The 27,405-nt window shown below is 40.3% G+C and overlaps 1 protein-coding gene across 2 annotated transcripts; it reads left to right on the top strand.

Annotated features, from left to right (window-relative positions):
• Positions 1-593: 593 nt before the first annotated feature.
• kpna5 (karyopherin alpha 5 (importin alpha 6)) lies at positions 594-21,637 on the top strand. 2 transcript variants are annotated; one of them, XM_085802984.1, is made up of 14 exons: positions 594-702; positions 3,274-3,394; positions 5,067-5,168; positions 5,297-5,396; positions 6,395-6,489; positions 7,407-7,538; positions 10,090-10,178; positions 10,283-10,382; positions 10,955-11,118; positions 12,943-13,021; positions 16,298-16,423; positions 17,271-17,398; positions 18,024-18,202; positions 19,957-21,637. In XM_085802984.1, exons 2-14 carry the CDS (start codon positions 3,296-3,298, stop codon positions 20,142-20,144), a joined length of 1,581 nt encoding a protein of 526 aa, XP_085659110.1. In that variant the 5' UTR covers positions 594-702; positions 3,274-3,295; the 3' UTR covers positions 20,145-21,637. The 2 variants fall into 2 exon arrangements, with proteins under 2 accessions (XP_085659110.1, XP_085659109.1); XM_085802983.1 differs by lacking the exon at positions 594-702 and having other exon boundaries at positions 3,251-3,394.
• Positions 21,638-27,405: the final 5,768 nt, after the last annotated feature.

Below are 27,405 nucleotides of genomic sequence, written 5' to 3'. Positions count from 1 at the left end.
TTGATTTTGAAGGAAAATAATCACATGTGTTCAACCAAATTTATTTAGCTGTCTGGGACATCTGATGATCAAACCTCATGAAACACAAGAGTTCAATTTGAATCAATGTATTTTCAGATCTCAAAGTGTCTATGTGTATTTATTGAGAAAATATCATAGACTGTTTAAAGAAGATATAGGCCTACATTTTTTAATGTAAATAATTTATATATATTTTTTATTTAGCCTATTTTTTTTATTAATTTTAAGTAGGCTATCATCAAATTACAAACAATTAAGGCACATTTTGTGATACAAAGATTGAAAATGTTGAACCAGCTTGCTAGACAAATGAAAAGAAAAGAGAAAAATCTCTCGTAAATATCTATGGATGTGATGCTTTGTTTAGTGTCAATTAGTGTAAGGGGTTTCATAAACATAAACATAAACATGTATTCTTTGAACTCATGCAAGAAACCTCTAAAGTTGGGTGAAGTTTTGGAGTATTTGCATTTATGTATGTGAAATTTGCCATACAAAATGAATATGCCAGGAAGTCTCACCCCTCACTCAGCTGGCGGAAGTGACGTAGCGTGTTGTTGATGCGCGGGGCTGCTGGGAGAGTTTTAGCCGGACGCCATTTTGCTCCTGGAGACGGAGGCAGAGCAGCGGAGGTAGCAGCGACTAAACAGCCGCACACACACACACACACACAGGTACGTTGTCTCCTCGGCGGGTGAAAGCCAGGTGTCGGTGTCGGTGTCGGTGTCTTTTTCCTCAGTGGACTGTGGATATTTGTCAGTCAATGATGCTTAAAAACTTACATCCGGGATACTTAAGTTGACACGGCCGCGGCGTTAGCATGAGAGCTAACCGTTAGCTGTTAGCTGCTGCTAACCGTTAGCTGCTGCTGCTAACCGTTAGTTAGCCGAGGGGAGAGGAGAGGAGCAGGAAGAAGGAGCCGGGGCTGCGTGTGGTGTTGACCTCCTTTTCATGTGCTAGAGGAGCGGTCGGTGTTGAGGGGAGGAGAGGAGACAGGAGTGGAGAAGGTCTGGGACCGGGACCCGGGGGGTGTAACGGCGGTAACAGCCTCCCGGGCGGCTGAGCTGTCACCGTGACCGACCCCTAATCTCTGCTTTCCGGGGACCAGGGGGCTGGAGAGGGAGAAGGGAGGAAGGGAGGGGAGCATCATCATAACACATCTCCCACTCCCACTCAGTTATATTCAGTTATATTAGACCCCTGGTCAAAATTTCATAATCAGAAATGTTTTTTTTCTTTATCGCCAGTTGCAGTAAAGGTCAGTTTACAGCACGAGGAGCTTGACGTGGTGTCAGGTGCAGACACAAAACACAAAAGGTACAAATAATACTAAAAGGTAGCGATAAATTAAAAAGAATAGATAAAATAGAATAAATTAAAAAGATTCTAGTGCAAAAATACGCAGCTATACGGTTTAGGATGTAGCCTATATAAAAAGAATAGAATAAAGATAAAGCTAGATACAGAATACAGAGAAGTTGTTGTGCAAATTGTTGTTGTAGTTGTGCAGAGTGACTGTGCACAGGTTGGGGGTTATTTAGGGGGCGACTGGGGCATTGTTTATTATTAGGCTGACTGCAGTGGGAAAGAAACTGGTCTTCTCTTCCCCACTGAGGTCCTGGGAGGGTCTGGAAGAGTTTGTGTCCAGGCTGAGGTAATGTGTGAAGAAGAGTGAAGCAAGTGGAGGATTAAATTATCTCTAAAAGGCATAAAGTTACAGATGACATATTCCCTTTTGCATTTTAAACAAGATATATTCTTTTTAATGTTCATCTTTTACATTTTCAAAGTGACAGACTTGCAACAAAGGTTTGCCCTCCCCCTTGGAAACTATCACAGAGTGTAAATAGTAAAAATCTTGTCTGATACCTTTGTCAAAGTTATCTGAGTCTCCTGGGTTTCCCATTCTGTCGCAGTGTGCTGCTTTGTTTCCCCTTTTCACTCTAAAACTGTAGAAAACTGAAATAATACACCAATATTGCTTAAAACATTGTAAAAGAGTGTTTAATGTTTACCTTTATGCCTTTTAGAGATCATTTCATCCTCCACTTGCTGAACTGTTCATATTAACGGAAACTTTGGCCAGGGGTGCCCAAACTTTTGCACACCGCTGTACATACCACCTGTCACCACGATGGCCATGGTCTGAATGCACTTTCTGCTATTTTTATTCCCTTTAGATTAATCAATTTGTAACTTATATATGCACAGTGCACCTGCATGCTGGGCTTTATATTGTTTTAGTGTGTTTTAATGTGATGTTTGTATGCTCGTATATGTTAACAAGCTGCTAATTTCCCACTGTGGGAACTGTGGTTATAAACCTACAATGTCCTCAGTGTTTGGATAACAACCCTCTGTTTAATGCAGATTGACAACATAACCATTTTAAATAGTGCTGCTGTCTTTGTCTATTTGCCTGTCAAGTTGTTGAAGTTTGGATGTAGATTCAAACACTGCACCAGCTCATCTCTCAGCTCGGCTTTGCACTATGTTATTGTTGGTACAGAGAGAGACAGTGTCATATATTATCATTATTATCTCCAAATCCTTTATGTATCAGCGGTCTTTGTTGTCTTTATTCTCCTCGGTGGCTTCGAGCGCTTTCACAGCAGCCGCTCACTGAAGGGGTGTGGCAGTGAGACGTTCAGGGCCCGGTCCTCTTGTAGGCCACGGTCAATGATTCACAACATGTTGTCTCAGTGTCCTCGGGGAGATAACGTGGTTTTTTTGGGGGGAAGTATTTGTGAATAATAATAATAAGCTTGTTGGACAACATGCCTTACAATCGGAGGCCACATACTTAGCGCTGTATGTTTGGTTATATAAGACCCGGCTGCACACTGGTATGCGCTTATCTCCAGAGCTTCTGCAGGAGATCTGTCGTCTTTACTTCACTGTACGTCTATCAGATGTAGAGCAGAAACCACGCACAGGTTCATATTGCACAAGTGTCACCTGTAGTTAGTTGCAATTGTGTGTAGATAGAAATTATATAGTTAATAAATTGGAAACAAACTGCTTTTCTAAGTCGTAACAGTCTGCAAAGTCACATATAAGAGACACTATCTTCTATCTTCTATGTTATTAAACCCTACTAACTCAGTCAGTTTATATTTTGGAGAAAATCCCGTCACACAGTCACATATCCTCCTCATTTAACGAGTGAATGCACCTCGATTGAAGACTGTGTGATGTGATTGCTGACTTTACCTCCCCTTCACCCTTCACTTTTTCAGACACGATGGCGAGTCCAGGGAAAGACAGCTTCAGGATGAAGAGCTACAAGAACAAAGCGCTGAATCCTCAAGAGATGCGCCGGAGAAGAGAGGAGGAAGGCATCCAGCTACGCAAACAGAAAAGAGAGGAGCAGGTAAACTCTTTCACCTCGGTTTTTCTATTTTAAAAACGACGCAACGATGAATAAATACAAGCAGCAACAGCAGTGGTGGTGGTGGACTGGACACAGGAGGAAACAGCCGGAGACTCAAAGTGAAGCTGCTATTTTGGTTGATGTTTATGCAGCAGGACAAAATGTTAATGGGCCGACGGAAGAGGACTATAGATCAGAGGGTGAGGGCACTGATTCGTACTCTCTCTCCAAACCCATTCACTTTAGCTGCAAAAACGTTAAAGCTATAGAAAGTTTCTTTGCCCCTCAAGTCCCAAAGTTCACGGCTTCTGCTTATATAACACTTTTGTAGAGCAGGTGCAACGAAGGGCTGAACAGTAAAAGAGAAACGGCAAAGACACGTTATGAAACATTATGAGAATCCTATGAGTTCAACAAAGATAAAAAGCTACAGAGTGTGGGCGCGTCTATCCTACATTATTTCAGTTTTGCATATCAGTTCATAAATGTTGGCATCGTATCTGAAAGTTTGCTTCATTGATACCGAGTCTGCAGGTGTTTGTGGTTAAACTGCAGCAGCTTGATGTCATTTGCATTTAATTTAATCCTTGGTAAACACAGTGGAGAGCTCTGCATGATGATGATGATGATGACAGATGCTGACGCCGCTGCAGCGCTCGTCCAATCAGAAGCTGCAGATTCTTGCTGCCTTCAGGTGCTGCAGGAATTTAATAAACAACAGAGGGAGAAACTGTTTATGAAGTAGTAATTATGCTGATATAACCTGTTCTACCAGCTGGAGGAGAGAGATTTCAAAATGAAGAACTGCGCTGCGCCTCTGTGTGTGTGCTGCTGGATTCAGATTAATACCCAGCGCTCTGGCTGGACTCCAGTTGATCTAAATATCCTCCCACTGCTCATTCAACACCTTTTACAGTTTATCTCAAATGTTCATGACTGGGACACTTGAGGGTTCAGACACCATGAGAGAGCAAAAATGTGTGTGTTTCCTATCACAGTAGTGTATCAGAGCTGTTTTTATGTCAGTTAGACATACTAGAGATACTTCATTGATCCCAAAGGAAATTTAAGTATCCAGTAGCGCATATAATATAATATTATTATACAATACATATTTATTTTTATAGCACATTCCAAAATACAAGTCGACCAAAGTTCTGTACAATATAAACACTCAAGTAAAACATATAATAACAATAAAACTGAATTAGATACAGGTAATGTATAGTAAAAACATGCAATAAAACATTCAAGCAGAAGTGAATATATATATATAAAACCTTACTAAAATGTCAAGCAAAAAACATGTGTTTTTAATAAAGACTTACAATACTCAAGCATTTGTGCAGATAATATAATATAATATAATATAATATAATATAATATAAGGGTATGGTAGTAGTAGTAAAATAAAAGCAGAGATAAGAAAGGTAAGAAAATAAATACACTATATACATCCATATAAAATGATGTACATCAATATGTTATGAGATAAAATACTAGAAATAGAATAAATAGAAAATAAAATGTACCAAATTAAATATGCATAATGTATAAACTGTGCAATGGAAGAAAAAAAAAACCAAATGTGCAAAGAGTGTGTGGAGTGTGATTCATTATCTTGGCAAATAAGCAGCAGGTTAATCATGTGACCTCGTCTCTGTGCCCGCAGCTGTTCAAGAGGAGAAACGTGTGTGTGCCCTCTAGCGATGAATCCATGCTCGAGTGTCCGATCCAGGATCCAGACATCAGCTCCACAGTTCCTGTTGCAGGTGTACGTAGTTTTTTTTTTTTAACCGTTTCTTTCCTTCTTCACCTGATGCATCGGTATCGACCACACTGATCTGAACTGAACTGGTGAGGAGTTTAATCTGTGTCTCTGTGTGTGTGGATCTGTTGCAGGACGCGGTGATAACTCCAGATATGATCCAGATGATCTTCTCTGAAGACCCAGACCAGCAACTGATTGCTACACAGAAATTCAGGAAATTACTCTCCAAAGGTTTGTGTTGCATCATGGGAATCCTAATGTTTAATTACAAACAATTTGAGACAAGAGTGGCAACATTAGAAAGTGCTACATCATAAGTGATCGGTTTGTTGTTTGACGATGATTTCTGCAGTTGTGGACAATGAAGAAGAAGCTGTTTCATGTCCTGAAGTCATTTAGCCTGACAAGCCAGACCATATCATTAAAATGTATAGTCTGGCAACGACCGGTAGACCTCGGCTCAATCCAGGGGGCGGGATGAAGGCTGTCTTTCAAACTGCCTCTGCACGCAATAGGGTAGCGCTACGGCCAATCAGAGCAAAGAGCAGGATGACGTAGATTAAACTTTTAGAAATAGAAGTGAAGTCCGCATTCTGTATCAAGCTCCTCTAATGTTTATTGTGGAACGATCAACGTTTCGATCCCTGTGGATCTTCGTCCGACGATGATGCAAATATATTTGCTGCCGCTAGGGTGCGTCTAGATTTGTAGGCTAGAAGTCATTAAAAACAGATGCACAAAAGAAATCTTGAGTTTTAATGAGCATTTAACTACATGAGCAGCAGGTGGAATCTGTGGTTTATAGGGCTGACCCGATTATCATTATTATTTTCATAATCAAAGCTTCGCGGACATCGAAGCTTCGATCGTAACGTCTAGCGGAAATAATGAAAGTAATGGCAAACAAACACTGCATATTTCCAAAATCAGGCATGTTTCCAGGATGCCAAGGAGCCTATTAATTGTAATGTAACAATTGCTGATGAGAACCGGTGTCGAAAAGGAAAAAAGGAAGAAAAAGAAAACAATCGATCACGGACTTCATGATCGATTTTCCATGGCAACGAACGAAGCTTCGATTTTTTTGGGTCAGCCCTAGTGGTTTATGTGACTTTATGTGCGTAAGTTGTGGCTTCTTTTACATCTTAACCCGTCTTTGAATCAGGCTACGTTCACTAAGAGAAGATGTGTTGATGCTGATGTTGGTGTTGATGTGTTCATCTGCACAGAGCCCAACCCGCCCATCGACGAGGTCATCTCCACTCCCGGTGTCGTGAATCGTTTTGTGGATTTCCTGAAGAGGAGTGAAAACTGCACACTGCAGGTAAGAACTATATACAGACACACACACACTCAGGCTTACACTCACCAACCTGTGAGGTGGAAGCTGTGATGTGAGTGTGACATAGGTCGTGTTGAAACCAGCCTTGGTTAGTCTGGTTGAAGCGAACCTCGCAGCGTTTACCTTTTCGGTCGGTGTGAACTCTGACTTGGACCAAACAACCACGGGTTAGAGCGGTTTATTTCTGGTGTGAACTCCATCTGCCCTAATAATAGGAAGCGAACCGTCTTACGCAGCATTAATTTATTTGTTCACTCAAGGAGACACATGGACTCTATGAACAAGAGCTGCTGTTATGATTTGTGATTTTTACATGTTTGTGATTCTGAACTTATCATTGTACACCAAAGAAAAAAAAGTTGTGGTCGGCTCTCATTACTTCCTGTGGTCTTCTGTGATATAACCGTCTGATTGCAGAGCGTCTTAAGCTAAACGTTTGTGTTAATACATTATTTTTTGGCCGCAGTGCTCGAGTTTGTAGTTTTCTTTTAATGCGCATTTCTCAGTTATTAGAAATATCACTTTTGGATGGAAACATGGTTATTGTTGCCTTGATTCTAATCAGATAACAGACTTTTAGGTGTGAACCCGCCCTTAGATGTGTGTTCGGTGTTTAATCTGATAGTGTGAACCTCCAGCTTCACCGTGGGTTGTGTTACTATCAGTTGGAGTTGCATTGAATTTACAGTGAATTTCACAATGACGTCTCTGCAAAATGATGCACAACAGATGTTTAACTGCGAGGATGACGACAGGATGATTGAACTATGGATCATCATGTCTTATTATGTGTAATTTACCAAGAAATGAGAAGAGATACGCATTGTGTTTTTAACTTTTACCAGACTGTGACCTGACGTGTGTTTGTCTGTGTGTGTGTGTGTGTGTGTTTCCAACAGTTCGAGGCGGCCTGGGCGCTCACCAACATTGCCTCTGGTACCTTCCTGCACACCAAGGTGGTGATTGAAACAGGAGCTGTTCCCATTTTCATCGAGCTGCTGAACTCTGAGTACGAGGACGTCCAGGAGCAGGTGAGAGCCGGCGCCATGACACATCACATACGGACGCCACTGTCATCAGAGACGTCACACTCACTGTCGTCATGAGGAACGTGTAATTGTGAAAAACAGATTTCTTCTATGTACAAATGGACAAAGATCAACCAGGCTGTAGAGTAGCTGTTTAATCGATCCATTACATTGATCCAAAATGAAACTATTGATACATGGGTAAATTTTTTCATAAAGGTTAAGACTATATACAGAAAAAGAAAGAAAAGAAAAAGTCACACGCACATCCGTGCCAAAAACTTAGGGCAGGTGCTGAGCCAAAGACGTACAAGAATTAAAAAGAAAGTAGAAAGGCTCGCACACCGCAGGGCTCCAAAGTGCAGTCCATTTATTATCAGGAAAAATGTAACGTTTCGAGCTGCTGTCTGACGAAGAGCAGCTGCTCGAAACGTTACATTTTTCCTGATAATAAATGGACTGCACTTTGGAGCCCTGCGGTGTGCGAGCCTTTCTACTTTCTTTTTAATTCTAGGACTATATACAGGAAAATAAATCTGGACTCAAATGTGGGAAAAAAATACAATTCATTTTTGCAATGCAACACTATGTTTCTTGACAAATTTTACATAATTTGTCACAAATCATGTTTTTAGAAATAGGTCCTGCTCAGTATTGCCGAAATGCATTAAAATTTTAATATAGAAATACAGCAACAAAAAAAAAAAAATCTATTTCAATTATGGCTAATGTTTTCAGAAGAAAGTATATTTTTATAAGTACGCTTAAATCCACTGTAGGTGGGTAAATATCTAATATTTATAATTCTTTTGTGGTTTCACCATTTGTCATTTTCAGGGGCATTCAGTCTTAGTTTTGTTAAAAAAAGGTTCAAAATTCAAATGACGTAAAACCAACATAATTACGAAATGTACATTCGAACAAATCTGATGCATGCCAGTAAAACAATTTTTAAAGATATTTCTGACTCACATATCATCATTTATAAGATGCGCCTTTATTTTGAAATTCCCCTAAGCGATGAGTATCAGCTGCAATTTCAAAGATGTGGGTGTTGGTAATTACTAAGCTCTTAAATATTTACTTTGAGACTCTGAATAGGATAAATGTTCACACTAAAATCCTGCTTTAATGCAAACAAACAAATGAATAAGCTCAATAAATCAAAAAGTGTCACTTTATAGCAAACAGGTAGTAAACAGTTTCTTATTTAAATGTCTGGTTGGGATTAGAAATAAGTGTCAATGATGTTTTAGCTGCTTTTTGTTACTTTATATGAATAGAACTTACTGTTTTACTCTGTAATACCGACAAACAACGAACAAATCGTCGCCCATTGTTTTGATATAATATCACATTGGGATGAAGCTCGTCACTGTGTCTTGCTCAGTTTGTGAACGTTGGATCTGAGCTGTTGCAGCTTTGGTTGAACGTCGCCTACAGAGCAGAGCTGAAACCTGAGTCCAGTGGAAACGAAAACAGAACCTGAGTCAGAACAAACACATGAAGCCGTGGGTCACTGGGTCGCTCCGGTGTGAAACGAGCTGATTCATACTGGGAATGAATCCGTAACAGCTCCACAGATGGATAATTGTGTTACGGCTTTGTGTAGTTGTAGTTGTTAAAGTCACATGAGGTCAGTTTATCTCAAATGTTCATGACTGGGACATTAGAGGGTTCAGGCACCATGTGCGAGTAAAAATAGTGTATCAAAGCTGTTTTTATGTCAGTTAGACGTAAACTTAGAGATACTTTATTGATCCCAAAGGAAATTTAACTATCCAGTAGCACATATAATATATAAGATAATATTATATTATATTATGATGCCAATACATTTGGACCTGTGTCTGAAATAAAGCTTATATATATATATATACTGTATATATTTTATTTTTATAGCAAATTCAAAAATACAAGTTGACCAAAGTTCTGTACAATAAACACTCAAGTAAAACATATAACAATAAAACGGACATGTTGTACAGTAAAAACATGCAATAAAACAATAAAGCAGAAGTGAATAAAACCTTACTAAAATGCCAAGGACAAAAGATGTGTTTTTAATAATGACTTAAAGCGAAATTCCGGCGTAAGTGTAAACCATGGTCAAACACACGGTAACACCGAGTTAGACCCCCCCTCGAGAGATCAATTTGCCCGACCGCTACATTCACGAGATCCACCAACTTCAGCAAATACCGCAATATCGCCACACACGGCGCTCTCCGGATCCACTGTCTGACCGCAACCAAAACGCCCCGGAGAGCGCCGTGTGTGGCGATATTGCGGTATTTGCTGAAGTTGGTGGATCTCGTGAATGTAGCGGTCGGGCAAATTGATCTCTCGAGGGGGGGTCTAACTCGGTGTTACGGTGTGTTTGACCATGGTTTACACTTACGCCGGAATTTCGCTTTAAATAGTACATATGGATAATTGTGTTACGGCTTTGTGTAGTTTTAGTCGTTAAAGTCACATGAGGTCCTCACTCTGAGCTTGAGTCAAACTGTGGTGTGTGTGTTTGTGCTGACTGTGTGTTGTGTGTGTGTTGCAGGCGGTGTGGGCGCTGGGGAACATAGCCGGAGACAACGCAGAGTGCAGAGACTACGTGTTGAACTGTGGCATCCTGCCGTCTCTGCAGCAGTAAGTGTCTGACCTTGCGTGTCAAACGTCGAGTCGGTTCATTACAGCAGCTCCATCATCTCTCTGTCTCTGTGTGTGTCTGTGTGTTGTGTGGTCACATCCAGGCTCCTCGCTAAATCCAACCGTCTCACAACGACCCGTAACGCCGTGTGGGCTCTGTCCAACCTGTGCCGAGGGAAGAACCCGCCTCCGGATTTTGCCAAGGTGAGTCCACCTGTCGTCCTGACGATGTGAAACTCATCAAATACACAATCCAACAGCCCCAGCACACTCTGGTGGACAAGTTGTGACCTGCATATTCACCACGCTATGAGATAATAACACAACGTTACCAGACAGAGTTGTTTTAGAGGTAAATGCAGAGACTGCTTGCTGAAAAACTGTCCCTGAAGGCAACGCGCATCAGCAGTTTTGCATGAATTTACCTCTAAAACAACTCTGTCTGGTAATGTTCTGTTATTATCTCATAGCGTGGTGAATGTGCAGGTCACAACTTGTCCCCAAAGGCATTTTGGAGTTGTTGGATTGTGTATTTGATGAGTTTGATGAGGGAAACTAAGAAATCCCATTAGCCTCCGTAGCGTAGCTCTGAGCAGCTTGCGGCTCTGCTCTGCCGTTCTAAAAAATAGCTTGCACCGACAATTAAAGGTAACGAACCTACTGCTATGACTATAGGGATTATGGCAATGGGCCAATTTGCCAAAATGTTGAACTATCCTTTTTACCCGGTCTGTCTTTACTCACTGTCCTCGTCTCTTCCTCTGTGTGTGTGTCAGGTGTCTCCTTGTCTCAGCGTGCTGTCCAGGCTGCTGTTCAGCAGTGATCCAGATGTGCTGGCCGACGCCTGCTGGGCTCTGTCCTACCTCTCCGACGGCCCCAACGAGAAGATCCAGACGGTCATCGACTCGGGCGTCTGTCGCAGACTGGTGGAGCTGCTCATGTAAGAACCCAACGCACCCAGTTTATAGAGATCAGTTATTTATTCACTAGACTAGGAGGGAGAAGCGCTTTCCAGTTACAAAACAAACACAGAAAAATGGACGATTTTAATGAAAATTAAACTCTTTTATACTTGTAAATGTTAGATTTCAATGCAAACTATTTATAAAGTTTTAAAAAGCCGTACAAACTTACAACAAAAACATGTAACGGGCACCAAAACAAAAAGGCCATTGTTAGCAATACTATTTTAAATGATTTTAACATACAAACACATAGATAAGAATAAGATAGTTTAGTTTATTAGTTTAATAAGGGACAATGTGCAATTACATTAATCATTTAAAGGAAAAAATGAAAAGATGGTTGCACCAGATTTAGCTCCCAGCTAATTTCCATCTGTAGTCCCTATAACGTGACTGATTTTAATGTAAAGCAATTAGCAGAGAAATAAAACAGTGAAAACGTGAAATGGCAGCTGTCTTGAATATAAACTCAAAGCGTGTCATGCTAAACTATTATAACACAACACAAGCAAAATGTTCCCATGGATCTCGAGTGCTGATTTGACAGGTGAACTGTATTTAATGGGAATCTTCTGTTTACTCCAACGCACTTTGCATTTCATCTACATTTCCACTGCCGTGCTGGAGATTCGTGTAAAACTGTGCATATCAGCACAAACCTACTGGGAGTAAACACAAGCAGCACTGTTTGTAAAGTCACATCCTGGTGTGTGAACGAACGCGGCCCGTAACAGGAAATAAAAGCATGGAATAAAAAAAAAAAAGAAGAAGTTATGAATGAATAATTTATTCATCATGAAATACTTCAGATGAAATATAGCTGCGAGATGTAACGGTGAGATAGCCTGAGTGTCACGGAGAAGCTGAATGAAGCGGCTGTTTACAGAAGTTAAATGAGTTGGTTAACTGATTTAGTGATAGGAAAAGCAACATCAGCAGGAAAAACAAAATGATTTATGAGAGAACAAATCTATGTTTAGAAACCGGCTTCTCATATCGTTTTCATACTCCACTATTTATCCATTTATGAATTCATAAATGGTGCATTTAATGGGTGTTAAATAAAATGAATATTTTTTAATAATAGAACCTCCAATTCAATCAAGAGCAATTAAAGTGTTTTACAGTTTGATTCAAAAAGCAATAAAGAGGTAAAAGCAAATGATATGAGATGTGGAGACTAATGCACATAAAAGATGAAGAATAAAAATAGAAATAATCAGTGAGATAACAATAAAAGGAATAAAAACAAGCGCAGCAGTAATAAATGAAAGAGACAAGATAAGGAATAAAAGATAAGAACAATCAGTAAAAACAACAAATACAGATAAAAGTAATAAATAAGGTAACTCTAAACCATAGCCACCACTTTTCACTACATCAAAGTCAGACTAAAAAGAGTTTACTTTTAAAAGTTTCCAGCTCCTCTCAGATAATGGATGATAATGATTGATAATAATAAGAAAAAACTGTTTATTTTAAGACCTCACTCTGTAATGGACGAGTCCTGTTCAGACTCTCAAACCAAATATTTTTAGATCTTGATAATTAGCTACACACATGTCTCTGGAAAATGAAACACGAAACTACAGCAGACATCGTCATAGCTCAGACGTGCCAGGAGATTTTCAAAATAAAGGCGTGTGTATCATTGTCTGATGGATGTTTTCATTTTGGATCGACGCTATTGACTTATTGATGATATAATCGATGTAGATTGATGTAATGTTGAAGCCTCTGTGGAAAGAAATTGAATTGTTTCTCAGTGTTTTAATGTGAAACTGTGTGTGGTCTTTCAGGCACAGTGACTACAAGGTGGTCTCTCCTGCTTTACGTGCGGTGGGAAACATCGTGACGGGAGACGACATCCAGACTCAGGTACTGACTCTCCTCCTTCATCCCCTCATTCATTTACTATCACAGTGTTGTTAACCCTCTGGGGTCTATGATCACATGACGTCTTCAAAGCGCCATAAAAACTTCATCTTCAGTTGAAAGTGCGGTTTTGAAACTCTCTTCCAGTTTTTATTTGATAGACCATGTAAAACCAGAGATATAATCGTTTTAATTTGATAGTATATGCCTGAAGAAGAAGGTCACAGACCGAAAGCTTGCAAATAAATTGAGATATGCACAGAGTTGATAGTGCGATTGCTGATTTTGTTTGTCGAATTTGATAGTATAAAAAGTATTTATTTTTTCAATTTGGATTTAAGGGTTTCTGTGTATTTTTGGGCCCAGTGTGTTAATAAAAGCAGGAAATAATTAGCCGATCATATTGATAAAGTTGTGCTGGAAAAAAAAGATGGTCTGGGAAACAATAGGTGTGTGTTTGGGTAAAATGATCGTTTTTGTTTCATTCTATAAACTACTGATAACAATTTCTCCCAAAAATTACAACTGGTCAAAATAACAAAAAAAGATACAGTGTTTTCAGACCTCAAATAATGCAACAAGTTGATATTCATTTTTAAACAGACCACTAATGTTTTAATTTAGGAATCGTTCAGAATAATATCGATGAAAATTTCAGTTTTAATCCTGCAGCAGCAGTGATTGTTTACTGATTATTTACTGATGCTTATACCATGGTCTGGGTGAATCCTCGATTCTGATTGGCTGCGGGGTGTCCATTAAAAAGTGATAATGGACACCTATAGAGCGATTCGGAGAACGTTTTGTGTATGCCGCCATCTTGCGGCGGCGCCATTGCTGCGGTGACATGTGTCAGTCATAGTAAACTGATTCTCTATGACAGCATCATAAATAGGCTGCATTTGTGATGTTTAGTGCCCCCCAGTAACTGATTAAGGTATCTTACATGAATACCAATATTCATTTAGTAATTAATCATTTGTTTGAGCGATTAGCAGGAAAGATTAGAGTAACAGGGAGATAAGAGACTGTATCATAAACAATAACATACCGGTACGTTATGCGTGCTGACGTTAGCAAGCCAGCAGCGGGATATTTAATCATGTGGACAGGCTACATGAATAAGATTATAAAAACAACAACAACTTTTGCTTTGTTTTAGATATTCAAGAATATTTTATTGACCAGCTGGCCTCCGATGATCAGAAAAAACGTCAATTACAGGTCTCTGATTTATGGTCAAAATTACCTGAGCTCCGGATGGGTCGGACATATTTTACACCGGCTTTTAGACGACCATGATCACATCATATTGAAGGGATCAGTGAGACATTCACAGACTGTCCACACGATGTGAAGGTAACGGTGAGAAGGGAGGGTAGCCAGGTTGTACAGGTCAGCTGTGACTGCATCGCTGGCGGCTGCTGCTGCTGCTGCTGCTGCTGCTGACACGCTGTACGTAACGTTACGGTCTAAACACGGACACTCCTCCTGAAGTAAGGGGCTGTGTTTTGCTGATATTAGAGCAGTCGAGGACGGCACATGTCCTCCCAGCCTTCCTGGACATGTTCGCAGAAGAGAAAGGGAAGAGAAAAGGTCCACTTGCATTCAAATGCCCGCTTCGCGCACAGAGCCAACAGCTGCCTGACTGTGAGTTGTCACCGCAGTAATGGCGGCCGTTCGATTTCCGGTGACGTCGCCGAATCGCTCTATAAAGATGTTCCGGTAAAATAGCCTGATTACGTTCTAAATATTACTGCGCTGGCTCAAACGCTTGTTGGTAACCAGGGCAACGGACACTCGGACCATAACAACTTTTTTTCAGCGCATCATGGCCATGGATGTATTATATTAGATCACGGCACTGGAGTCTGTAAACACAAGCGGTAAGAAGTGCACTGGACCTCTGAAAAACTTTGTGTCACCGTAACGTTTAAGCTGCCACCTCACCTCCCTTCACTGATCAACTATCAGGCTGTGGCAGAGTCACTGGCTGCACGCTGCGGTCACAGCGGGTCTCTTTTTTTTCTTTTATCGCCGACGAGAGTTATTAAATAGTCCGCTCAGCCGCTTATTGTTACAGACGAGACGACGTATGATTTTAACCGTAAAAACAACATTAAATCATAAGTAATTGATTTAATATGTATTTTTCTCGTAAGTGACCATGGTATAAGCGGGATAATGCCCTTCGAGGTGTCCGATTATCAGAAATTAATGGACGACGCGGAGGCGTGAACCGTCCGACGCGAAGCGGAGGACGGTTGCTTCCGCGAAGTCCATGTGGAATGGACACCTCGTCGGGCATTATCCCTTACATATATTATAGTTCTAAGCTTTTCTATTAAAGCAGAAGTAAGGGGTCCGGTCGTTTTCGCTAATGCTGCGTTCCAGGCAGGCTTTTGAAATCGTAAATTACAGCTTCAAGTCACAACTTACGACTTTGTAGCGTTCCAGGCAACCCACTCGTGTTTTTCCGACCTGTTTTACCGGTGAAAGTCACTATAACGGCCACTCGTAACTTCCGACCGGTGAACTCGTACCAGATCGAACTGGTACCACTTCACGGTCGGAAAAATACGAGTTTCCTTGAACGCACCATAACAGTCCTGGTCCCTACGTCGCCACATTCACGGCGTTCCTTGGCTGCACACACAGCCCTGCATGCCGTTCTCTCTCCTCATTGGATAAAAACTGTAGGATACGATAAATGTTTTCTCTTCGGCTCAGAGCAGAGCAGAGTGACTGACAGACCCGTGTTTCGGTCCAAACACTCTATGTAAGTGATTGCTGTCGGAAGATATAACTATTTAAGACTTATATTAACACAAATATATCACTTACTTCTGCTTTAAAATAAAGACAATAATGACATTTTTGTATTTTCTTTTTATTTGGAAAAGTATCGAAAAACATGTTGGTACTGATACCGTCTGGTACCAAAATGTTGGTATCGTAATAGCATAATGTGACCATGTAGATACTTTACTATACACTCATACTGTCTGTAGTTCTGCTTGAATTTCCTCTCAAAATGCATCAGATTGAGTATGAAATATTAAAAGTTTTCTTCCAGGGGAGCATGCCCCCGACCCCCCTAGAACAGTCGTATCCTTCTCACCTTTTTGACCCATGACCCATTTTCATGTCTGTACTAAGCATGGGCATGTTAAACATTTTTAAAGGCAAAATCAAAAGTATTTAAAAACAAAATAGACTCAGAACGTCGAGTATCTGATGTTTCCGTCGCCCTCTGCTGTCTGTGTCCCGTCACCTCAGGTAATCTTGAACTGCTCGGCGCTGCCGTGTTTACTGCACCTCCTCAGCAGCCCCAAGGAGTCCATCAAGAAGGAGGCGTGCTGGACCGTGTCCAACATCACGGCAGGAAACAGAGCTCAGATCCAGGTAACGGCCGCCTTCACCCGTCCCTCAGTGTTTCCTGTGTGAAGGAGAGACGCCGTCCCACACGCAGCTGATTAAAGGGATAGTTCACCCAAGATTGAAATTTCACTCATTATCTACTCACCCTCATGTCGACTAAGGGCTGGGAGAAGTTTCAGAGTCCTCCGTGGCTTCTCTGAGTTACAGGGGGGCTCGGCGTAGCAGTGCATGTCCATTTAACGGTTGCAAATGGATACCAACTGTCTTCGTAACAAAAAGACACACCAAAAAACATCCAGATACCTCCATGCTGCTCGTATGTAATGTCCGTCTTGTATTGAAGCCCCGAAATGCGAAATTGTCCCGAAAAAAATGTAATAAGTCTATATCTCAAGCTTGTTTTGTAGCAGGAGCTTCTCGAAGCTCCTCTTCCCGGTTCGTCAAATTTGGATGAACTGGGAAGAGGACAGACCCTGGTTCGTCCAAATTTGACGAACCGGGAAGAGGAGCTTCCGCTACAAACAAGCTTGAAATATAGACTTATTTAATTTTTTTCGGGACAATTTCACATTTCCGGGCTTCAGTACAAGACGGACATTACATACGAGCAGCATGGAGGTATTTGGATGTTTTTTGGTGTGTCTTTTTGTTACGAAGACAGTTGGCATAGCAGTGCATGTCCATATGACGGTTGCAAATTGATGCCGAGACCCCCTGTAACTCAGAGAAGCCACGGATAACTCTGAAACTTCTCCCAGCCCTTAGTCGACATTATCTACAGAGTGAGTAGATAATGAGTGAAATTTCAATTTTGGGTGAACTATCCCTTTAACTGTGTGTGTTTTTTGTTGTTGTTTTTTTTTTCTACCAGAACGTGATCGACGCCAACATCTTCCCGGTCCTGATCGAGATCCTGCAGAAGGCAGAGTTCCGCACGAGGAAAGAGGCGGCGTGGGCGATTACCAACGCCACCTCAGGGGGAACACCGGCACAGATCAGGTGTGTTTATCATCACAGAGAGAGAGAGAGGGTATCCGCGGGGTCTTGAATAGTATTAAAAGGTGATAAATCAATTTTGGGAAAATTAAGACCCTTAAAAAAGTATTAAAAAGTCTTTTCATGACTTTTATAAAGTCTTAAATTTTGAAGGTATTTTTTTCTGAATTAGCTGTCCAAGAGTTTGAGTCCTAAAAACATTGTAAAAGTGTGTGAATTTATTCATTTTATTAAAAAACAAAGATGAACCGGTACATAAAAAAGAAAAGATTGTTGTTTTTGTTTTTTGAGAGTGGAGCAATGTTTTTAATTTTTGATAAACTTTGCCTTTGATTTATTATCCTAGCCTATTTTGAATTCTGTCGTATCATAGTGGTCTATAGTCTTTATCACAAACTAAAACTGTCAAGTTAAAAGTGTCACTGATGTAAATGGTTACAGCTTGAAGTGGCGGTGAGGTATTGAAAAAGTCTTAAAAAGGTATTAAAATTAACTTCAAGATTCCTGTATATACATATACCCTGGAGAGGGAATCCAGATTTTGAGTTTACGTTAATCAGTTTATTGAAAATGAGAGAACTTGAGCGTCTTTATTCAGACTCGTCTCCCCGTGTGTGTGTGTGAACAGGTATCTGGTTTCTCTGAACGCCATCAAACCCATGTGCGACCTGCTGACGGTGATGGACTCGAAGATCGTGCAGGTTTCTCTGAACGGCCTGGAGAACATCCTCAGACTGGGAGAACAGGAGGCCAAACAGAACGGGACCGGCATCAACCCGTACTGCGCTCTGATCGAGGAGGCCTACGGTACGGCTAGCTACGACATCACAGCTACGACATCACAGCTACGACATCACAGCTACGACGTCACAGCACCTCCACTGACTCACTGACAGATGTTTGTTGAGTCAGTTGCTAAGACAGATGCTGCACAGTTACACTTTGTTTTATAATCTGATAAAACTTGTTTGTTGGCTTCAAGTTTCTTATGATAAAAACTAAGATAGACTTAGATACTTGATTGATCCTGAGAGAAATTTGGGAATTTTATCGAGAGTCAGAATCGGAGCATTAACCATTTGTGTTTATTAACTCACATGTTGCTACGTAAAGCCCTTTGAGACAAACTGTTCGTAAAAATGGGCTATACAAATAGAATTGCCTTGCCTTGCCTTTTGGACCAGGCTAGTCCATCAGTCCAAGTTAACATTTGCATCAAGTATGAAGGAATGTGATGTGAATTAAAGCAGAAGTAAGTGATATATTTGTGTTAATATAAGTCTTAAATAGTTATATCTTCCGACAGCAATCACTTACATAGAGTGTTTGGACCGAAACACGGGTCTGTCAGTCACTCTGCTCTGCTCTGAGCCGAGGAGAAAACATTTATCGTATCCTACAGTTTTTATCCAATGAGGAGAGAGAACGGCATGCAGGGCTGTGTGTGCAGCCAAGGGACGCCGTGAATGTGGCGACGTAGGGACGAGGACTGTTATGGTGCGTTCAAGGAAACTCGTATTTTTCCGACCGTGAAGTGGTACCAGTTCGATCTGGTACGAGTTCACCGGTCGGAAGTTACGAGTGGCCGTTATAGTGACTTTCACAGGTAAAACAGGTCGGAAAAACACGAGTGGGTTGCCTGAAACGCTACAAAGTCGTAAGTTGTGACTTGAAGCTGTAATTTACGATTTCAAAAGCCTGCCTGGAACGCAGCATTAGCCAAAACGACCGGACCACTTACTTCTGCTTTAACTAATAAGATATATATATTTATTCACCTCAACAATGGGAAAATTGTCGGTTTTGCAGCAGCAGCAAGCATCATTGAAGAAAAAAAAGAGTTTTGTTCAGTGTAATAAAAAGTGGTGACATTATGTATAGATGTTATATTGGTGAAAACAGAGGGACACATCAGTTAACACCACTATCACACACACACACACACACACACACACACACACACACACACACACACACACACACACGCATATTGTTAAAGGGATAGTTCAACATTTTGGCAAATTGGCCCATTGCCATAATCCCTATAGTCATAGCAGTTGCGAGCTATTTTTAGAACGGCGGAGCAGAGCCGCGAGCTGCTCAGAGCTACGCTACGGAGGCTAAGGGAATTTCTTGGTTTTCCTCATCAAACTCATCAAATACACAATCCAACAACTCCAAAACGCTCTCGTGGACAAGTTGTGACCTGCACATTCACCATGCTATGAGATAATAACAGAACGTTACCAGACAGAGTTGTTTTAGAGGTAAATTCATGCAAAACCGCTGATGCACGTTGCCTTCAGGGGCAGTTTTTCAGCAAGCAGTCTCTGTATTTCCCTCTAAAAAAACTCTGTCTGGTAACGTTCTGTTATTATCTCATAGCGTGGTGAATGTGAAGGTCACAACTTGTTGAGTTGTTTTGTTGTTGCCGAAATGTTGAACTACCGCTTTTTAATAAAACAGTAAAAAAAAGAGTGTTATTAATGAAATAACAGAACCAGACAAGAAAAATATTAAACCTCCCCCTCCTCTTTTCTCCTCCGTCTCTCCTCCTTCAGGCCTGGACAAGATCGAGTTCCTCCAGAGCCACGAGAACCAGGAGATCTACCAGAAGGCCTTCGACCTGATTGAACACTACTTCGGCGTGGAGGAGGAGGACGCCAGTCTGGCTCCGCAGGTGGACCAGAGCCAAGGCCAGTTCATCTTCGAGCAGCAGGAGGGGCCCATGGAGGGATTCCAGCTTTAACGCCACCTCACCTCCACCCCACCGCCCCTTCATCATCATCATCATCATCATCATCATCATCTTCTTTCTTCTTTCTTCTTGGTCTGCGAACTCTTCTGGGACCAGCTCCCTCCTCCCCACACCTCCACCTCTAATATGCCTTCACAACAACAACACACACTCTGGCTGGAGAGACAGAGAGAGGTCTGTAACTATGGAGACGGACGGACAGACAGTGAGAGCTGATTCCCCTGAGCGCAGGCTCGGCTCGGCTCGGCCCGACCGGTTTTCTCCCTCTGACGCCACGAAAAAAAAAGCAAAAAAGCCGAGTCATGTTAGAAAGAAGAGTTCTCCGTTCCCCCTCGGTTGTGATGTTGATGTTCCTTTGACTTCCTGTCCTGATGGAGTGCAGTGCAGAGTATTTATGTTACAATTAGAAACGAATCAGCATCCACATCCCTTTCTGAATGTGAATCTACCTCTTCAGTCTAAAGAGAGAGAGAGGGAGAGAGAGGGAGGGAGAGGGTGGATGGACGGACGGAGGAAGGGAGAGAAAGAAAAGAAAAGAAAAAAAAGAAAAGCCTTGAATGAACAGATAAAGCATCGGACTGATTGTTTTTCTTTTATTTCTAAGGCTAAAATCGAATCCTGAATAAACTCGTGGGTGTTGAGGTTTGGGCTGCAGAGGCTCAGCTCTGTATCCCATGATGCAGCTGGTTAGACAAGATGTTTTTCTTCTGTTTTCCAGCCTAGTGTCGTGATTAATCCTAAATTATTCTCTCTGCCTGCATCACTTTGTTCGTGTGGTGGACCGGTCGACTCGGGAGGGTTTTTTTGTATATTATATATACATGTGAGAGTGTAACCAGAGTATTTAAAGTGGCTGCCAGAGGAGGGAGGTGTGATATGCAAATTATGTTTCCTAGCTGATGCAGTTGTCGTGTTTACATCACGATGAGGACATTCATCTCCTCCCTTTACTCTCTGATGTTTTTTTTGTTTTTTTTTTAATTTCCCATGTTCTCATGTCGTGGTCGACGTCTTAGGATGGAAACACACTGTGTTTTGGTTTGGTCCTACTTTTTGACTCCCCTCTGAACAGCGGTTGGACAGTTTTTCGATGCGTGCACGCTTGGATACGGGCGACGTCGGCCGGCGGAGAAGTGAACATGAAATGAATCTAATATTTATGTGAAATGGAAAATATTTGTAATGCAGAAATTACATCAAGCACATTGAATTGTGTATAGTTTTCTAATATTTCTGGTTTGTATGATTGTATATCATTTTTTTTTTTTTTTTTTTAGGTTTTGGTAGTGTTTTCGTTTTCTCCTGTTTGGGAGTTGATTTGCTGTGTTGTTGTGGCTCTCAGTAGAAGTGTGTGTGTGTGTGTTTGTGTGTTGTGGCTCCTGGTCCAGACTGGATCAGGTCCGACACAGACCTGGATCACACACTTCCATTGTGTAACAAGAATTAATAAACTGATCTGTTGGCTACAAGGCGAACACACTGCATCACAGTGTCCTGACTCACAGTTTCCTGTTATCAAAATAAATGTTTTAAACAACTGTAAAGTGATAAAACTATAAAATACAACAGAGAAGATCTCCTACTCCAACTCTAACTATAGCTACAGTTGCATAGATAGTGTATAGTATGTATATTGCTTTTGTAATGATAAACAGACACAATCACAATGGTGGTAGAAGCTCTTAAAGTGACAATAACAGGCGCCTGTTTCAAGAAACCACATTTAATATCACTCTATTTTTACCAAACCTTTACAAGAATATCAGTCTATAAGTCTGAAAATTGTCAGACCTTCATTGTTTCACATAATGTTGATGCTGAAATCAATATAATTTATTTCCCAGATCAATTGATACTCAATAAATCAATCACAATGGCTGAATGTGAGAAAACTAATGACATAAGTAAGCTATTCATTCATACTTATACTGAGCCATACTGATAGTATTTACTGAATGTCTCTGCCTAAAAAACCTGTTGTCCGTTCATTACTATGAGAGCTAAGGCTACTACTATCACAAACAGTCCGAGTGTAACGGAGTGATTCCACTTGCCATTACTAACCTAATAATTACAGTCATTATTGAAAGTGTACTGCATTTAATTTATTAATATTTACCTGTCTGCTACAATATTAAGTTATAAACGGTTTTATTTATTTATTTATTTTTGTGATTTATGAGTTACAAACTCTTATTTTGAATGCCACATCGACGAGCCCCTGCGGACTTGACCAGTGCGCCCCGTTTGGCCGTTTCTAGGCAACGGTCAGTCAGTCTGGTCGCGCTGTGACTCGTGGTAAGTTGACTGAGAACGGAGCTCCTTTAATTAATATGTTATATTATTGATTTTTGATGGTTAAAGTGCAGTTTATTTATGACACATGTGAATATATGCTCCAGACAACAATTGCTGATGTTAAGTGTGATACACGAAGAATAAATTGCTGTGTATAATAAGAGCTGTTCGCTAACTTTTAACGTTAGCTTGTGGCTAATGTGGCTAGTACAGTAACTGTGAATTTCATGGATTTTTATTTTGTTCCAGTGTTTGTGTTAGCCCGAGCAGTGACCATGAGACCTGATGGAGAGATGATTTTTACCAGGTAGGCTACCTAATATATTATTTATTTATTTGTCATTTTATCTTGTTCATGTGTGAAAACTACTAACGTACACCCACGATGTTCCGACCACTTCAGAAGTAGGCTACTCACGGTATTCCGAACACTTGAACTTTTCCCGCAAATTAATTAATAAATATTTCCGGGTCATGGGCACTTTATATTATATTTATGTCACCCTTGATTCCGCCTCTTTTGACCCCGACCACTGCAGACAGAGAGATCATCTAAAGTTTGGGATCATTAGATAGGCCTACTCAAAAAGGAAGAGAACAAGGTGCAGTGTGTCTACTTTTTTAAAATAAATTTTATAGCCTATTGTTAACCTGTTTGACTTGATATTTTATATTCTTTGGTCACAGGTAATTTTCAGAAGGAGCAATGTGCAATCCTTATTTGTAATGTTGTATGTTTAAATTTACAGTAAGTTAACTGTGTTGTTACCTACTTGTTGGCACTTGCAAGAAATGGGCTTGTTGGAGCCAATAAAAAAAGCCAAATGCTTGATCATTCAAAGCAACATCATTTTTGTTGTTTGTAAATATATAATTTTCCACTTGTAAAAAAAAAGCCATTTGTAAAACTGAAAATTCTGTTTGTGAAGTGTGAATCAGCATTTGTGGATCAATCACACACATTCATCGCTTTTCTCAATGACGTAATTTTGAGACGTTCTTTTTTAAATCCACACAGATATGACAGTGACTGTCCTTGTCATCTGTGAAACTACACAACCATCATCCACTTGTGTACAGATGAAACACAACCACTAATCCTGCTTGACTTGACATGCTTAGCTCTAACTCATTACATGTTTCTCCAGCCCGAGGCCATGAAACCTCCACAGGGATCCAACGCCACCCCACCTCCAGGCCCTGAGTGACAGAGGAGGTACAGATGGACCATGTGGCAATGGACCAATGTGGTGAGCTCACAATTATATTTAAATTCCTGTTCAGTGTTCAGTGATATATATATACAGTATATCAGATCAGAAAAAAAAACAGCTAAAATAACATTTGACATTTTTATTTCTGAGCTCAACTGGACATTTACATAAAAAACAATTATTTTTATAATGAACATTTGTACATCTGTTCACCTTAGTGCACCACATTATGATTTATTGTGCATTGCAATTTTCACCCTCTATAAACAAAACCTAAAAAAAACTTTTAAATTCATATTCACTGTTGTGACATTACCTTGAAGTGCTGAGGTGTGTACAGATGGACAATTGTGTGTCATAATGTTGACACAGTTACACTAAACTACTATTTAACAAGGCGGATAACATTGACAGCATGAATTAAAATAACACCTCATACAAAGACTGCGCTGCGTGGAAATGGTTGTGGTTGTAGGGATGGGAGAGTAAATGGCCTCAAGTGCTGCTCGTCATCAAGTTACACCCAGAAAGTCCCAGCTCTGAACCCGTCGACCCGGTTCAGCCAGAAGAAATAAGACAGTGGTTCCATAAAAGGCTCCAAGATCAATATGATCATTGTTTAGGTGCTGCAGGCACAACAGGAGACCCGGTCACAGCTGAGAGGAATGTCCTCAACGTAATGAGATATAAGGAAATGATCACAGCTGACAGTCTTCTAACATTACGTTCACAAGCTCACATTAATGTACACAATCCACATGTGCATGTTCTTGTCCTCTAAACTTGTAACCATCTTACAAGTTAGCTTGTCACCTTGTTATAACTCCACAAAAAGCTAAAACACTCAGGACTGGTATATTTAATGAGGGATCTCATGTTGTAGAGTAAAATGTAAAAATGTTTTGAGCTTGTGGTGAACATAGATATCAGTTCTTTTATTTGGGTTGGAAGAACCACAGACATCAAGGTGAGGGAACAGAAAATGCAAAAAAAAATGCAGCAAAACCTAGGTTTTAGAACCCAGCAGATTTTTATGAATGAAAATGAATTAGAAAAAATAATAAATGAAAGGGATGTCAGTGTTTCACAATGAGCCAGTGTCACTGTCACTATGCTAAAATAAGTAACTGACTCAGCACTGCCTCCTGCGTGGGAAAGCTTAGAGGTCTATGGTGTGTTCAAGTTGTACGTGGAAATCGGGAGTTTCCGAGCTCCAAGTTGGAATTTTAATTTGCAATGTCCCGTGAAGTTTGATATCCGAGTCGGAGAGTCGGATGAATCCCACAAGCCCCAACATAAGAATTCAAAATGGCTGATCATCGGGTCAACAGTAAGTGAACACTTTGCAATTTTACTGTTTATTCTATTTCTCTTGTAATTGTTTCACCTTAAAATCAGCCGTGTACACAGTACTGTTCAGTTCTTATCTCTAGACATTTTCCGTCATCCTTTGTATGTGTAAAAACCACGTGTTGTTATCAAAATAGTATTGCCAACTGTGCCTAGCAGTGGCTAACAGCTAGCCCATTTGTTTTGGTGCTCATTACATGTTTTTGTTGTAAGTTTACTCTGCTTTTTAAAAAAAAGTTATGAATTGTTTACATTGAAATGTAACGTTTACATGAAATTATTATATTTTCGTTTCATTACACTAATCGACACCGTTCAATGCGTAGGTGACGTCATAATGAATCACTTTGTTATAAGAAGTAATTAAGTGTCTGCGTACATGCCGTGGAACAGCATGAGCATTAGCCGCCTTTAGCTGCTGGTCAGAGGCCTAAATCGCTGACCTGGTCTTGTGTGAATAAGTTGTACCACATTTATAAAATCATTTCCAGTTTATGTTGGGGCGGGGGGTCGAGTCACCTCCCAACCTCAGTCATTTTCACAAAGCTCCTGAAGAATCGTAACAATACCAACCTAGGAGATTCAAGATGGATGCTCTGTGCATCAACATTAACAGCGGCTGTATTAATAAGCTGTTACTATTGTTGTCATTACTGTGGCAGCGTTATCATTACTGTGACAGCGACTGTCACAACCCCACACAACTTGTTTCTACTGACATAGTTAGCACAGTGTTAATGTGAACAAATACCACATGATTAATTGTTGTCTTTGGAGCTAATATTATTTACACAACATTTGCACGCTAAAAGCCTCCTGAATGGTTTCATTGGAACGTGGTGAACTCAGAAGGAACAATTGGATTTCAGGTGAAGTACAACATTGGACTTCCATGGTAGTAAATGCAATATATCAGAAATCACACCCACAACCACACACACCCATAAAACCATAAAAAAGACTTGACCTTTAACTTAACTTCTGAATTAATCAAAATATTTAAAAACACACAGATAAACTTAATACATAAAATCTGTAAAGAAAATACTTCTTCCAAGCTCAAGTACTTGGATCATTTGTCAAAAATAAGTTACTGAATGTCGTTACTTGCTTGATAAAAGGGTTAAAATTTACACTTAACGGTCTTGCCCCCATGAGTGATGCTGCTATGAACTAGAACATCCAGAGAAATCATCATTATTTCCAAGAGAGAAATATTGTTCATCATTTGGTACACTTTAACATGTATTCAAACTCTGAAGCACAGTGAGGTAGAGACTTCGTTTAAGTCAGTCAAGTCTCTGAGGTTACATAAGAGCAGGTGTGTTGTAAAGTAAACTGAACCTGTTTCTTGGTGAACCCACTGTGAACAGCCATCAGTCCAGACAGTCATCACTTCTTCCTCATTCCTACATGACAGCATCATCACAAAGAGCAGCTTTTGGCCCAGGTTTGGTTACAACACACAACAAGCTCTCCAAATCAGAGGTTGTATTAATGCTGTTAACAGACCATCTGTTCACGACATTCAAGTGAAACCCGAATCTAAAAGGAAGTCAATTTTGATGAATTACTTGTATTGGATTGGGGAGAAGAAGAAAAAATCATTAAAAAAAATGAAGTGAGACAGATGTTGTGTTATGCTGAGCAGCCAAATCACAACAGACAATACATCAGTGTTTTGGCCAACATTTTATTTTAAAATTCCCATAGCACACCACCACCACCACCAATAAGTGTTTAACACATAAAAGAAAACAACCAGGTTAACCTGTGAATTATTTTGTTATGCCTCTCATGGTCTTAACAGAAATATACATACATATGTTCTACACAAACAAAACTGTCACCAACATATGAATCCTACCATTCAAATAAATATTGTAAATGACCTGCCACATCTAATCATCTTGAAATTGTATAGGTGTATTGTTTAACAGACTAGTGTAAGTATGATTTTAATATGAACAAGTTTAATGAGTTTGGAGCAAAATATCTACTAACTCAGAGAAATGCAAAAGAGTTGCAACAACCTCCCCCCAAAATTCCATATCAGCAAAACCTAAAAAGATATTGAAACAAAACAAATATACGGAGGTGGGTAGAATAGCCAGAACATTTACTAAAGTAAGAGTATTGTTACTTCAGAAAAATATTACTCAAGTAAAAGTAAAAAGTAGCCACCCAAATATTTACTTGAGTAAGAGTAAGAAAGTACTTGGTGAAAAAACTACTCAAGTACTGAGTAACTGCTGATTTATTCATTTAATGATCAGCGCATGAATGTAATCAAATACACAAAAGCATAAAGTAGCAATGAACATTTTTATTTTGTGTGTGGGCGCATGTTATTCAGCTGACGTGAGGATGACATGGATTGAAAGGTGGAG

This window comes from Trachurus japonicus, chromosome 16 (assembly GCF_045865225.1).
Source record: "Trachurus japonicus isolate A0001 chromosome 16, Traja_1.0".
NCBI lineage: Eukaryota > Metazoa > Chordata > Actinopteri > Carangiformes > Carangidae > Trachurus > Trachurus japonicus.
The sequence above is the reverse complement of the archived record's forward strand: the minus strand, read 5'-3'. Positions and strand labels throughout refer to the sequence as shown.